The 16432-nt window shown below is 42.5% G+C and overlaps 1 protein-coding gene across 1 annotated transcript in view; it reads left to right on the top strand.

Annotated features, from left to right (window-relative positions):
* Positions 1-3287: 3287 nt before the first annotated feature.
* The window catches only part of znf704 (zinc finger protein 704), a 51673-nt gene continuing 38528 nt past the window's right edge, over positions 3288-16432 (top strand). Inside the window, exons 1-2 of the mRNA XM_071901574.2 lie at positions 3288-3884; positions 9341-9534. Coding sequence (XP_071757675.2) covers positions 3624-3884; positions 9341-9534 — 455 coding nt within the window. The 5' untranslated portion in view covers positions 3288-3623. The remainder of the gene's footprint in view (positions 3885-9340; positions 9535-16432) is intronic.

Below are 16432 nucleotides of genomic sequence, written 5' to 3'. Positions count from 1 at the left end.
TTGACATTTTTGTCAAATTCATATTTATTTGAAGATGCATATTGTTGTGTAATTGTGAGTTGTTATGGAGTATGTCTGTGAGAGGAAAGTAACTAAGGTTTTATAGAAGATAATAGGAATTTTAATAAGATACTAAATGAAAGTTGGTTGTGAAGGTAATGACAGCTGTAAAGGTACTTACTTTTTTAAGGATTCATTGTTAAAAAAAGACAAACTTGGTGAGACCATATATTTACATGTTGTGATCTCTTACTCTTGTGAACTACTCAGCTGGGTTTTCTTTCTTTGGACATTTTGCGCAGGAGTAAAAACATATTCAAAAGGCTTATAATGTGATAAAAATGCAACAGCAAACTTGTACTAGTAATGCAAATGTATTGATCAACTAGTATTTTTTGGTTGACATGTCTTTGTTTTTGCTTAGCCTACTGTAGGTACGTATACTTTAATCTTTAAACCAGTTGCATCCCTGATGATTTTAAAGCACAAGGGTTTAATGTTATGGTACTGCATTTGTATTCAGCTTATCAAAAGCATCATCACCATCCAGTATCATATCTGCACAATTTGAATATCCAATGCTTTTTAACTTACTATGAGCACTCTGACGACACCATATCTGTAGCTTGTACTGACGACATGCCAAGCAAGGCTTGTATATAGTTAGAGTACTATTTTAACCAATTGTTACTTGCTAGAAATTTTATGTAAGCTTTTACTTATTTGTACAATGTCCAGAGTGGTATAGTATAATTTTAAAATATGCCTGTTAAGAGCACTGATGTATGTCTGTGATGTTGCTTTAAGGGAAATTGAAAACCTGTTGTCCAGTGGCTTTTATCGTAACTCAAAGTTGTCAATAGCTTTTGAGTTCTGATAAGTAGTAACCAGTCAAATGTCCAAAATATGGTACAATGTAATGTGTTGGTACATGCAATTTAACAAACAGTAAGGTTGGTACTTTTATTTAAAAAAAAAAATAGAATTCATGTCTGAATAATGTTTGATGTTTATTTACAATATAACAGGGCCATTGCTTTGTGTAAATATTTCTTTCAGTGATATCTCCCTTTTGCAGGAAAAAAAATTGTATCATAATCTATTTCCGCCCACATCAAAATATTACATCATTACAGCATTTCCAGTCTGAGTTCATGTTTCATTAGACATGTATGAGCTTGTTGGTGGTACAGACATACACACACACCCCTGGTTGACTGCTATTAGATTCATAAATGTTATCATCCATTTTTAAATGTTACATTTACATACCCAACATTGCTACAGTAAAAGTTCATGTGAGATACAATACATTCCCAGTGACTGGGTCATGTAGCGGGATGATGCCATCATTTAGACATAGTGGTGTTCATAGAAATGCCATAAAGGGCCTATAAGGAAATGATCTGTCAAAGGGGGATGTTTTAGTGCCAAATCTAATCAGTATATCACACTCACACATACACAGTTACCAATTATTTCCCTAAAAAAATTTCCTCTGTCTATCTCACTCACTCTTTCTCTCTCTTCCTGTTTACTCACTCTCTCACACACACATAGAAACACAATGTTGCCAGGTAATTACCTAAAAACACTTTTTCTCTCTTGCTGTCTTTCTTGTACACACACACACACACACACACACACACAAAGAGAGATAGGGGTTCGACTGAAGGAGATGCTCTCTCACTGCCCCCTCCTTCAGTCCCACTACTCCAATAATGAGATCATTTGTTCCCCTTACAAGCAGCAGACAACTCCTTGGTGACACCCGCCTTTGATCACAGGGCGAAGCCTATTTTGGCAGTTATGGCCACATCTGTCACTCCACTCTGTCCGGTTTCCTGTCTCTGCATGTAAATATTTTATGACATGAATTATTCTATTAAAAAATATATGATAAAGTGTGTCACTGGCTGTGTCTTTTTATTCATGGGGGTGCTGTCAAGCACATAAACTACATATATACATGATTTTCTTAAACATTAGTTTGACATTAATTAGGCTATTTGTCACTGTGAGAACATTACTGGGTATTCTGGCTGCCACACTGGCTTATAATCAGGATGAATGAATGAGATTGCTGGTAAACTTGATTTATCAAAGCAGTGCAAACTTTCTAATCAAAAGTGACACACCCATCTGATATAAATTTTTTAGGCAGCAGCTACTTGTAAGATTAGACCTTATAGCCCACTAGTGCTATGATATGCAGTCTTGCTCTAATGAAGTGCAATGAGGAACAATGTGACCCATTACTCCTGCCTATCATCATTACCCTATGATGTCAAACAATGTCATCTATTTTATACTTCAAGGCTAAGAAGCATGCCTGGATTATGAACAACGCACAGGGCCCCAAAGCCCCAGGTTCAGTTGTAAATTTGCATACTATCTCTGTTATATTTAATGGTTGTACAGTAAGCACTTTTGAGTACTATGGAGTGGGCTAGGCTTTGCATTTGACTGAGTGGGTTCTTGTCTGGGCAGATGCAGGATGTGCAGGATTGAATGGGGGTCGCTGGCACCAGAGAGTATCTTTCCCCTGGGGCTCCTATAGTGGGATAAACCGGGCATGCTAAATGCCAAAATAAATTAATAACCTGTTGTTTACATTCAACAGAACAGAGCAATGTAGTCGATCACTTCGATCTACCAGATCTTATGGCCCAATAGTCATGATCTGCACTTGAAAAAGTAGTACATGTCTGTAACAACTACAATATCTATATCTGTCTGGTCTAAGTTTTCCTTTCTGTAGCCTATATTTTTCCCTTTCTTTCCTTCTTCCAAGCCCCCTCCCTTCTCGTTTCCTCTCCATCCTTGCGTCATTGTTTTGAATGGAGCATCCTCCCGGCTTGCGTTACCTTCTGTCGGAGGGAAAGGGGGAGCGTAGGGGCTTGTGGAGGCGTGTGCTGCGCAGACCAATCACAGCCCGCCTCGGCCGCCGGACCGCACATGTTTACAGGCAGCATTCCGCCGGTAGAGGCTCTGGTCGGTCGGAGCCGCGTCCGGACCGGATTCCCCAGCAACTGGATCTGGAGTCACCAACTGCCGTATTTTCAGTCTTTTTCACCATTTACAGAAGGTTAGTGAGGTATGGCGCCGAGCAGAGTGAAATATTTCGACGTATATGCCACATTTCGCCGACGTCCTTGTCATTATTTCGCGGACAAACCGCCGCTTTCTGGAAATCGTGTACAAATGTCATTGTCGTTCCCGAAAGTGGCCGTTCCTCCGTGTTTTACCGCCGCCTCCTCAGCTCGCAAGGAGCAGTGGGGAAAACAAACAGGTCGAACGGAGGAAGATTGGTAGCCGGTTGGATGTGGAGGTTGTTTAGCGGCGAATGAATCGTTTTTGTGTCGTGTCTTTGTCAGGTGTTATTTCAACTTCCCTTGCATCTTTTTGTGCTTTCGAGTACGGTGCATTTAGGACATCGTCAGGAGTTTTCGCCATCCGAGTATGTTGCCGCTTTCTAACATCTTGTCAGGGCTGTTGGAGCGCGTAGTCTACCCGCTGCGGTTTTGTGTTTTTCTCGACGTTGTTTATCGATTATAATTCGACGTTTATCGATTTAAATCAACCGGTTTACCGGCTCTGAATTCAGTGGGACATTTTTAGCCATGCATACGAGACGTTTGGTGAAACGGTCGATCCTCGGTAGCCGCGTTTATGCGCCGAGTCCGACGGGGGACGGTGCCCCGGTGACAGGAGTGGTCCAGGCTGTCAAACAGGAAAACAGAGACGTCTCCACCACAGGACCCCGGCGCAGCGTCTACACCGTGCTGATGCAAGACGGGAGCCTCAAGGAGTTCTCCGAGGACGAGATAGCCGCGGGGTTCAACCATACGACAGCCAAAGGACCGCTCAAGTCCAGTTTGAAGGTGTGTGTGCAAGAGAGCGCCCCGGCCGGCAGCGCTTCTCTGTTTTTGTTGTGCGGTGTTTTGCAGCGTTTAACCGCTTCCTGCACGGAGCGGATTTCTCATTGCCGCCGCCGCGGCCGTTGGTGACAAATTTCATCCGTGGTGACAAAACCAGCATCATTCCGGATAGCCCAATGCCGATTTAGCTGCATATTGCACCAAATAACGGGCTGTCATGATATTTAGCGACATCAGATATATGGGACAAAGAGCTTGATAGGGCCTGCGCAATGTTTATGTGGGCTAGTGGGTGGGTATAGCCGAGGCAAACAAACACGCTCTGACTGCAGCGTTTTGGACTGATGTAAGGAGCTGGTCCGAGGTTTTTGCACAGAAGCATATGGTTTAGGAGAGATAATTCTCTGCACTCTGACACTAAATGCATATCTGCAATGGAAGAATAGATGATTTTTACCATTTTCATTTTCACTGATAGATGATGCAGTTTGTTACCCCATTTAATATTAAATAGCCTAACATTAACTCATTCTGCACAACAAAGCTATTATTGTTTAGCAGTGTCCAAAATAGCTAATGTGGGCTTTATGTGGCATTAAGTGACAGAATATCAAGTTTTGATAATGCCGAAATTTGTGGTCCTAATTAGCAGTGACCTAATTGCCTTCATTTCCAAGTTGTGTGCTTTGGTGTCACATGGCTTCAAATAAAGATGCTGTGAGGAGGGTAGAGGAGAAGCCAATTCAGCCCTCGGGTTGAAAACACTGCTCCTAGCAGAGGGAAAGTGTGTGTGTTTATGTGTATATGTGTGTGTTCTGTCCTTTTTATGGTGAGGGAGTGACTGTGAGGAAAGCATATGAATGAATAATGGCATGTTTACAGTCTTAGTTTGATTTATTTTGATTTGTGTGTTAGTGAGCTGTACATGTGTGTGTTTTGTTTTGTTGTATTACAGATCAAGTAGTAGGCTATACATGCTGTAATCCTGGATGTTATTTCAGTAACTCAAATGGAAATGTTCAGGCGCTGTTTGTTACCACATGTGTTGGTCTATTAACATTCCTTTTTGTAAATGCTATGTTTGGGTAAGGCTTAGTTGTCAGATAAAGCAACATCACACGAATCTTACTCGCTGTCTGAATGTTTGGGAAACTTAAATTAAGCAACAAGCTATTAAGATTAGCATAAACTACTTTTACTTTTACTTTACACGGAAATGTAAAACCATGGCACAGGAATGCAACACCACTGCACGCAAAATGTAACAGCAGTGTATGGAGAAATACAGCATGTATAAGCTGGGGTTCCCTTGTTTTGTGTTTGTTTGTTGCCTTCAAAAAACGTACTGCACAATACCATTAGAATTACGAATGGAGGCTGAAATAGTGTAGCAGAGACCACAGCGTAGTCCTATCAGCACAATGGACAAGCCTCTTTCAACACTACTCAATTCCCATGGAGTTGGAAAACAAGACATAAAATGAGGAGGAGGGGTCTGTTGTGCGTGCATGCGTGCAACATGTATGTGTGTGTGTGTGTTCCATCTGTGTGTGAGTGTGTGTGTCTTCACAAGTGTGCGTCTGCGCTTGACCGTTTGTATGCATTGTTTTGCGTGTGTGTGAGTGCGTGGGAGAGTATGGATGTGTGTGTGCCCGCATACGTATTTGTGTGTTTTATGAGTGAGCGCTGAGATTGTGAAAATTTGGAGTGGGGGTGGGGTGGTTGGGGCGTGAGGGCATAGACCCCCCATTTGAGCAGCTGCCGTACGGCCCCAGCACTGGCATAACAAAGCGGGCACCCCCAGGTTGGCAACGGGTGGCATGCTCCAAAGAATCTGGAAGCCTGGCACAGCGCCCAGGATGGCAAACGAATGCCCCCTGTTCTAGGGGGGAGGGGGAAGCGGACAGAATGCCACTTGTTGACTTGTTGGTTTGTGCATGTGCGAGTGTGTTGTGGAGTGTGAGCAACGTTACACGCATTTTTTACTGCTAACAAAGAGCCGTTACTTGTTTTTGTTGCCGGCGCTTTTGTTGTTCTTGCTGTTGTTGTTGATGCCGATCTCTCCCGGACGCTTGAGTCAATGAAGCGGTCTTGTTGACAGGAGCTGAGTGACTCTTTGTTCCGAAGCGGTGATCCTCGACAGGGCGGCGTTGGCTGTGCTTATTGGTTGGCTGGGCAGCATTAGCATGAATTACAGTGACCGTGGGGCCAAGTTTGGATTTGGCCTCCCCTGCTCTGATGTATGAGTAATGACATGGGGGCAAGGAGGTGTGTGTGTGCAAATGCACACATGTTCATAACTTGATAAAAGTTTAATACTTTTTTTCTTCTGCTTGTGTGTGTGTACTTCAAAACCATTCACACCAACTCACTTACACACTTACAGACTCTACAGAGTCTACAGTCACAGATTGCTATTCTGCATGTAAAATGAGTTCCTCTGTTTTCCCCACAGACTAGGTGATATTAGCAAACCTAATGTCAGGCAACATCAATTCAGTCTTCCTGTTAGGTACATATGAGCATTTCCATACTGCTGCCTTTGATTGCATTGTCATTAGTTAGCCTAGATGCTGCACCACCACAGGGTACTTCCACAAATGATTGTATAGCCTAATGTATAGGCCTAATTATTGTCCTGATTTCTTCCTCCCTTCTTTGTTTTGAGCCAGCGTAGGCTCACACTGCTTGCCTATAGGCTGATGATGTATGCAATGTGTGCATTATGATAGCACTGCATGCCCCCACTCACACACTTACACCCTTCCTACAAATTACAGTGATGTCTTTATAAGCTACATGCCATCTATGTAGGGTAGGCTAAATCTCGTACAATTCCTGGGTATGAGCCTATGGCTTCAAAGATTCGATATACAGATTGTAAATAGATCAGCTGCATGATGAAAGTTAAATCCTACTACACTTGACAGAGTATAGCCTAATCCCTTTGCAAAAAAAATACATTGAATGAAAAAAACAAATACCATTCTGATCATATTCACTATTTGCTCTCAAACTGCCACTATTGAAAATTGTTGCACAAAACAACCATATGAACCAAAAAACATAGTGGGTTTGGCTTGGGATTTTATGATATTTGGTCCGTGGGATTCAATTTATGGTCCGTGAAAGCTTGCTTTATTATGACCTTTGACCCATAAAGGTGAAAGAATCTTTACACTTGACAAACTACCGCACAAAGCAAGGAGGTTATGAGTTTCTGTGTGTGTGTGTGAGTGAGACAGAGAGAGAGAGAGGGAGAGAAGGAGAATGAGAGATAAAGAGAGGGGATATCAGAGACACTTGGGTATTTGTTCTATTCATGCGTGCACACACACATCGACACACGCGCACGCGCAACAGCGTTGACACATGCAACTCACATTTCACGACCGATTTGGCATGCTTCACAATTTCCTGGCTCCGTGAAATGCCATCATTCATACGGCTGGCGAGAGGAAAGAATTGCCACTGGTTTTATCCGAGGAGTACGCTCGTCATCCACACCTAATCTTCCCCGAGCCTATGTAATCCATCTTGTTGTTTTACTCAAGTCTGTGTTTTCACAGAGGGCTTTTCGCACCGCTGCACGTTTGTCCGACCAGCTTCTATCATGAGCGATACTCGATACTCATTTCTCATGTTTTTTTACCTCATTAATCTAAGTAAATTGTTCTCTTGGTGTGCGTGTGTGTGTGTGTATGTATGTGTATGCATGGGTGTATGCGTGTGTATACGTGTGAGTGATTGACTGGGGTGCCACTGCCTTTTCTACAGTCAAGCCTAATCGTGTTACAGTGCTTTGAGATAATGATCTGGAACACACACACACACACACACACACTACTGGGCTGTATGGCATAACTCCTCAACGCTCTGTTGGCGTGGGCAGCCGTGTGTGTCACCCTGGCTGTGTTTTGGCCTTTTCTCAGTGTGTTTCTGAGAGCCTGATGGCTTTAGTTACCCACAAAGAGGTGTGTGTGTGTGTGTTGGTGTGTGCGTAGGTGCATGCAGGTATTCATGTGCACGAGCAAGCTATCTGTTGCTGTTGTGTAAGAGGAGGAATGATGCTCGGCTGTGCTTTACGTTGCTACAGGTAGGCGTTTTCTGGGCGCTGTGGTAGGGGAAATGCTGTTCTTTTGCGATTGTTTGTCTGTCTTTTAGTGAATATGTCAGGGGAAGTGTGTGATGTGGAGAGGGAATAAACATTATCTTGCGCTGTGTGTGTGTATGTGTGTGTATCTGTGTGTGTTCATGCACGTGCATCAGTGGTTCTCAGGGAAGCAGAGGAGTGTGTGTGGGTGCTGTGGAGGGACTGTCTGAACCGCTTTAAGCTGAATCGCTTAAACAAAGAAAGAGACCCACCATTTCTGTTTTCCCCCACTTGACAACTTCAACGCGAACTTCATTTCACTTTTTTTGCTGTCATAAGCGCAGCACCACAGTGTAAGTCCTGAAACATTCAAGCAGCCCAAAGCTGTCCTGTGGCTTACATCCCTCGGTTAGGCCAAAAGCTAACAAACCAGCACACTTAGTTCTAAGGTTCATGTTGATGGGTGTGGGACAAACACTTTAAAATTCTCAAACATAGGGTTATATAACCACCAGGGGCAGAACACAAGCACTTTCACAAAGAATAAGGGCAGATTTTTAAATTAATTGTTTAAATCTTAATAATTCTGATAATTAATGTTGTTCATCTGGACAAAATGAAAATGTTTTAAAAATTATTGTCACTAAATTTGGTTACACTATAAGCAAGACACTGATGGTCAAATATCCCATAATTCCCATTGACTTGTTTTCAAGACAAAGAAAAATCAAATATTGGCAAAAATATTTTTTTTGAGATAACTTGCTGAACATTAGTACACGTCATCTTCATCTTCATCTTCATCATAGAATATGTCACGATATTTTCATCAAGTTTGGACACTTATTATGTAAGACTGTACAGTGAGTGTGTACAGTAGCATTTACAGACAGACATTTTCAGTCACTGCGAGCTCAATCTTTTATGAAATCAAAAACCGTATAATAGAATTGTTTGCTTATGTCTGATAATGCAGTATTGGGCTTCTGGTTTAGTTACAGTCATAAGTAGCTATTGTTAGTCTACAGTTTGTAGTACCAATCTTTTCCACAGTGCCTTTATACAAGGTCAGCTTTTATATCATGTAGACCCTTCCAACCTATACACTTGCCTATGCAATATTTTCCCGGTATTATCACTAGGTCATTAAAATGGGCAACCTTTCTTAGTGTCAGCCTTGTTACCTGTGGCAGGCGTGTCTGCTGTTCACCAACGTGGGCCTTTACAAAAGGAGGCTCCTTTCTGTCGTCTGCACAATTTTGTACAAACATTTCTCACGGCTTTTTCCTACATCAGCGTTGTTACTAACTTGGATACGTGGCTCTACCACAGTACTGACTCACTGCACTCTGCCATCCCTCTACAGCACAGTTCCAGTAATGGAGCTCCAGAGGGCCAGAAGGGGGAAGGTGGCTCGCTCAGCCCAGAGGCGGTGGAGGAACAGCGGGTAGCGGACGGCAAGCGCATTGGCCGGGTCCTGGATCCCGACACACGATCAGTGTCCCTGCTGGAGCAGAAACGCAAGGTGGTCTCCTCCAGCATCGACGTCCCCCACGCCAGGTAAAAGAGAGATGTGTGTGTTTGTGTGTGTGTGTGTGGGTGTGTGGGTGGATGTATACACACATGCATATGCTACTACATCCCCATGTCCTTGACAGTGAGAGTGACAGTCTTCTTGCCATCCTCCTAGAGGGATTTTGGCTTGGGCTTGTGAATGCAAGGTTCACTGAAGGTTTATGACATAGATATGTCATCCCATAAATAGGACAGGGTTTATATGGGCTGACATCCTATATTTTAATGTGATCCTTGAAGCCATTTTGGCAGTCCACGCTATGCAATGCGATTTGACAGGACTCCACTTTTGTTCCATTGCATATATATATTTTATTGATTCTATCTACATGTTGAAATCATTTTAGCTTTATAAGATATTACCCCTACCCTAATACTGAAAGGTTGCACACAAAACATAATTTTTTGAAAAATCCCATTCTACTGCCTTCACTTGCTCAAGCAATTATGATTATTAAAATCACATGCCTCTGGTGGTTTCCCAAATTGTAAAAGTGGTACAACACTCAGTCTAAGCCAAGAGAATCAACTGACACAAGCAAACTGAGCAGCTACCCTCTTGCCCGTCTTATCCGCCCGTTAACAAAGACATTGTGGTCTCAGAGTTCGCCTAATGGGACTAGATGTGTGCAGACTGGACATTTGTGTGAAAGAACAGCTATCACTCTCATGTTTTATTGAAAAGTGAGCTGTACATAATCTATCTGATCCTACGGTATGTAATGCACAGCTCCATACAAATGGATGGTTATTATGTTAGGACACACAGGCTGTACACCCACACACACACACACACACACCCTCACACTCAATGATTCCCTTTACAACACACACGCACGAATATTATCTTTGCATGGTCAGCATAATCCACCACTGGAGCTGGCCCCCAACAGGGCAATTAAACATTAATAAGTGGTAGTGCATGGCAGTGGAGTGCCATCTAATAAAGAGACAACACACTTTAACTATTAAATGGAAAACACTAATCCCTTGTAAAGTACCGTGCTGTTATCGAACCTCACTCCCTATTACTTGTCTTCTCGCTGCTGGAGGATTCCAATCAATGGCAACTTGCTGAAAAGTACAGTCAAAGTCGCCCATTTGTCCAGCTTTATCACTTTATCCCAAGCCCCGCTTCAGATTTAATAGTTATTTGCTGATGAATCATTGATTTGGTTCTCACAATTCCCTCTCGTGCTGCCCATTAGGAAGAAATATCTCTTTTAAAATTGAATCCATTTCATGGATGAGGAAGATGTTTTACACCTGTTCCGCTATAATTGCCTTGCCTTGCATAGGGATTGCAATAATATTGAAATTTATATTGTTATTGTTGAATGGCTTATTGATTATCTCACTGCCCTTGCATGAGTTGAGCTTGTTGCCTTTAGCTCAGGGAAGATCATTTTATAAGGCAAATTCCTGTTTATCCCCCAAATGATATGATTGAAGATATGAAGAAGAACGCTATGGGGAATATTTTATAAGTCACAATTGACCCTTACCTTTAACAAGCAAGCATTCCAGATATGTCAAATGAGACAGTGATCTATGATGAGCTCCACACCTTCTACATTCAAGCCAACTATTGGTGTGGGGATACATTCCCAAAATGTCATGACTCAGTGAATCACAGAAGGTGTCTTCCTAGCCAAAATTTAAGCCAAAGTATATATCAGAGTATGCTGTTATTATTATTCAAATATTTTATTAAGTTTTACAGCTGTTATGCAACAATTAACCATAAGTAGCCATCACTTAACATTAAACAATTTTCTCACACAAACACCCTTGTACCTATACCCATCCATACAAAAACACCTGTTATTGGGAATGTGGACTAGCTAGGCATCTTTGAAACATTTATTTGAGAAATCTGGTTAGCTTCCGCCCATACACAAATGAAACTGATCAAAGACAAAGGTTAGGGTTGCTTTTCTGCAAACCCTACTTAACTATCTATCAGCTGTACTGGGATTTGAGTGGCCATGAAAGTGGCTGCTCTGCCAATGCGTGCTGTGCCTCATCTTGTTTTTTGTACCTCCTCCTGAGCAATTTAGTCATCCCCTGTCAGGTATGGAAGGAAAAAATAGCTTGACAGCAAATGAACTGTGTGAATGCCCTTGTGCAGGGAGGACGCCCTTGGCACAGTCAAAGATGTCCTGGATGATGGTGGTGGTGGTGGTGGTGGGTGGGGGGTTCCATAGGTAATCTGGTTAGTGTCCACTCTCTGACTTTCAGGATGCTACAAAGTGTTAGCATAAAATTACCCTTGCTCTGTTTGTTATTATTATTAACATAGGCCTGGGTTTATATGGCTCATATTTTATAGGATTGCACCATAATCCAGTTTTAATAGCCATCTGAGATGAAAATGGGGATGCCTTCAGGTTTGCTGGAGAGGTTTGGAGTCAAAGTTAACTGCCTGTCTCCTTACTTATTCATGCTCCTTCAAAGTGTTCAGCAGGAAATGCCTTGTTATTATAAAAGGTTTTTTGTGTGCTAGAAAAAGGAAAAATCCAGTTTCTTAGCTAACAACATATACTTTTTGTATTTGTTAAATTTAGTATAATATATGCATAATGTATAGCCCTTTAAGGCCTTGTGTTCGAAGATAATTCTATTGTGCGTGTCAAGTACTAAATCAAACCAACTTCAAAACCAGATTTCAAAAAATCCATTTCAGCCCAGTTTTTGAAGTATGTTCACACAATCAACAACATGGAAAGGTCATTCTTCCAACATCTTAGGAGCAGGTAAGAGTCCCTACCTCTTTTCTAAGGTATCAGTATAGTGACCTCTCCAGTGCACAGTGCCATTATTGCCTTAAGATTAAGATCCATGACTCTCATCCTCTGCACACCTGCGACCGATTTTCAGCCTTGCTCCTCCACTGGGGAAGAAACGGTGTCGCTACCGACCGCAGAGTAACATTTATCTGTAATGGAGACATGGGGACTCGAGATAGAGAAGGAGGGAGGGAGGAGGGCTGGAAGGGATGGAGGAAAGGGTCTGAGAGAGAAAAAGAGTGAAGTGAATGTGTGTAGTGGGGGAGCGGAGAGGAGGGCAAGAGGGGAAAGGAGATGGAGAGAGAGAGCATGTGTAAGAGTGTGTAGCTGTGAAGATAACAGTGAAAGAGAGAGAGAGAGAGAGAGAATGCCTGAGGATTTTTTTTTTCAGAGCTAACTCCCCAGAGAAGTCTGACCTTGAGGTTGTTAATTGCGCTCTCAAAAGTTCCCTCTCTGCTGGTGATTTACCAAGAAAACGTCTGGCTGCTTGATGGCTCTCCAGTTCCCCTGTAACCCAGATACAATAGGTTTCCTACCTCATTGGGAGCCATTGAAGTACCCCAATGCCATGTTCGCAATCATTGTGAAAATAGAGGAAAAATGACGGTGTGCCGTATAGATGTTAGACCTCGGGGGTTTTGTGTAGCTACATTTCATGGCCCTGTCAGCCGTTCCTCCTCTCATTACTGTATCGAGTAGCTTCCTTCATCGTATTTGTTTACAGCACATTTACCCCACCCGCATTCTGTCAAATCTTGCACCAAAAATCAATAGGTGTCATGCCATGATTGACCTATTTTCTCCAACGGCCCAGATCCCAAATGCCCCAAGAAACCGTTTTCTTTATGAAACGTTTATTAAAAGTGCTGTGTCTCGAAATATGGCGGCAGGAATTGCTCGCTGTGGCAGATTTCTGATTTGTTTACGCCATGTAGTGATTGCCTCATTCTTCCTTTACTGAATGCTCAGACATCTCCACGCATTGTCAGACTGTGGTCTTAGCCAGCTGCTGGTTCTGGTCCTTCTTCCAAGGGCTTATGTTTTCTCTATGCAGGAAATGGTCAATTGTAACAAGAGCTGGCGGGGGCAGACCAGTGGAAACGAATGGCTTGGCTTTTGACAAATAGCCTTCTGGAGACTAATTGCTAGCAGGGGAAGTGAAGTATAACCTTAGTTGAAGGGGAAATCAAGAGAGTGCTCTGCTTATTATTGCAAAACCCAAAAACAACAGATCTGAGGGTTCAAATCCTATCCCCTCAAGACCGCCGACACAGTCAGCCCTCCCTGTCGAGTGTGAACTGAGGTTACTCACGTTTCTGAAAATAACTGGACCCCTTGCTGTTCTTTGTGTGATTGTGGCTTGGTATGACTTTGACATTTTTTCATATATCCAAAGCCAATACAGTGACCACCGTTGTTTTGATTTATGGTAATTGATGACATGTGCTTCCCGCAGAGTCATACTTTTAGGAGATGGGGGGCATCCAACTTCAAAACCCACTTTGTTTGAAGCCCAAACAAAAGTGCTCCTCTAGTGTATTATTGTTGATGATTGTTATTGTTGATCAGTGTGTTTGCAGTGCACTGAGTTCACTGTGCTGAGCCGACCATGTGTTCCACACTCGGGGCCTGGTGCACCAGCCAACTCAGAAATGGAACGGTGCCAAAGACTCCCCATCCTGTACAAAAAGAGGCCCAAAGGGACTGTCGAATTATCGTTTTGTCTGTTGATAAAGTGACATGGCTTCATAATCCGCTTCTTCTCTCCCTCCTGGTGTAGTTAGTTGTTTTTTTCCACGGTCATTTCTCCTCTTTTGGCACACTGGTACAGTTGTTACTCCTTTTACACGCTGTGTCCGTGTTTGTGGCAAAGGAGGGCGTATGAATTTCGAAATAAGAGAAAGGAGGGGAGGATGGGGTTTGTGCATCAGAGCAATGTGGGTTCTCCAGAGAGTGAGTGACAGAGAGAGTGAGAGAAAGAGAGAGTGAGAGAGACGCTCAGCACTTGCCAAAGAAAACAATTTTCCCGGTTCGGATGCCAGTTGAGTTCAGAAACCATGCGATTACCATCTGAAAAGACTGCTCACATGCTCTCTCTCTCTCTCTCTCTCTCTCTCTCTCTCTCTCTCTCTCTCTAACTCTCTCTCTCTCTAACTCTCTCTCACACATGTTCACTGTCTCACTCTCCGAGGCTCCACATACGATTATCTGATTGAACAGAGTTTTTTTTCCTTTAGCATTTTACTTCCTCAAACCAAGCATGTTGAGTGAAATACTGTTAAACTGTATCAGATTGGCCTGAGTAGCATGCAGCTAAAAATATCAAACAGAATGGCGCTTGTATTTATATAAGGACATTGCCCAACATGTATAAAGGAGGATACTTCTTGTTGTGCCACAGTAGTGGCTCCCAAAACTAAAAGAAAATCTGGGATTTGTCTTGGTGACATAGTGACAGCTTAGAGTTTCACAATACATATTCACATACATGATACAATGACAACAGGACCTTGCATATCTCTCTACATATACACACTAAATATTCTTTATAGATGTATGGTTGAGCAGCAAGACATGCAGAGGTTGTCACTTAGGGAAGTTTAGTAGTGACCAGTGGTGCGTTGATCTAGTGTACCATGAGGAAGTTATACTGAATAGAATGAGATGCAGCATGAGCATACACTCCTGACTCTGCAAAGTGGTATAGTGTGCAAAGAACTCTGAATCTGAATAATCATTTTATTTGTATAGTGCTTTTCACAGCAAAGTTACAAAGCATTTTACAAAGGAGTAGCCTAAATAACAAAAACAATCAACAGCAAAAGTGAAAAGCAATGTAAGAAAAGCAAGAATGATTAAAAGATGATACAGATTTAGCCAGCCTGAGCTCCTTGATGTGGGTCGTTCCAATGTCCAGGAGCCCTGATGGCAAAAGCCTGATCTTGTTTTTAATCCAGACCCTGCCAATAGGGACCTACCCAAGGACCTCAGGCTGCAGTCCACCTCATATGGGGTTTAATGGTCTGTGATGTATCTTGGAACCAGATGCATTTATGCCTTAAAAAGGATCAGCAAAATCTTAAAATCAATTCCTAGTAGAGTAAGTATCGGGTAACCAGTGTAAAGATGCTAAAATTGGCACGATATGATCTCCTTTTAGACAGGGTTCAACATAAACCATCATGTTCGTTGTTGTAATACAGTCATCTATTCTCTAACCTCCCACTTTCCATCTTTAATGTCTCATCGTGAAAACTCAATAGAACAAAACGAGATCTTCCTTCTGGTGGAAAGGAAGCAGACATAAATGCACAGGGGCTCTAAAAACCAACTGAGAAATAAAACATTCAACTTCGACATGACAGGTGCACCTTCTGTACCGTAGACAGTCATGTTTTATAGCGTAGCCTAGATCACAAGCTTATTGAAGAATTGTCTTGAGGGAGTTGTGTTTTATTAAACCTATGCAGCTTACTTAAATATCAAATCAATGCTTTCCTGCTTATGTGCTTTTGCCATCGCCAAAAGCATATCCCAGTGAGAAGTGCCACGCTGAAGAAAATGGTTTAAATTGGCCTGCTCTGTTTACCAGGCTTCACTGGAGTTTATCTTGGTCAAGACTGAAAACCTCAGTGCATTGTACATAATCTCTAATCTCAAGAACAATTGCTGAGTCTCCATGGATCCACCCTGCCCTGCTGTTAGCTCAGTCTTAGATTTAGAGCACATAGACTGAGCAGAGTGAAACCTCTTACTCTTTGTCAATATCCATGGCACACCAGCGATGGCTCCATTGATTTGGTCTATGCCGGCTAATTCTACAGCCTCTCGCTCCTGAGAAAGCGACCACCTGTGATGCCGCAGGAGTGGAATTGCGAGTTGAAATTTATATGCAAATTGGCACTTTAATTAAGCGTGCTAAATATCAGTGAGTTTGAGTGGGGGAATGGTTAACAATGGATTAGTAGACAATCAGTCCAAATCCACCGTGATCTTTTGCCAAACCATTGGACCGTGGCAAGTGTGTGTAGGCAATGTGTGTGTGCTCTTGTGAGTTCAATCCTGGATTTACATTCACTCAAATGCCAATAGAT

The sequence above is a fragment of the Centroberyx gerrardi genome, chromosome 19 (genome assembly GCF_048128805.1).
Source record: "Centroberyx gerrardi isolate f3 chromosome 19, fCenGer3.hap1.cur.20231027, whole genome shotgun sequence".
NCBI lineage: Eukaryota > Metazoa > Chordata > Actinopteri > Beryciformes > Berycidae > Centroberyx > Centroberyx gerrardi.
Note: the sequence above shows the minus strand (reverse complement) of the source record. Positions and strands in the feature narration are given on the sequence as shown.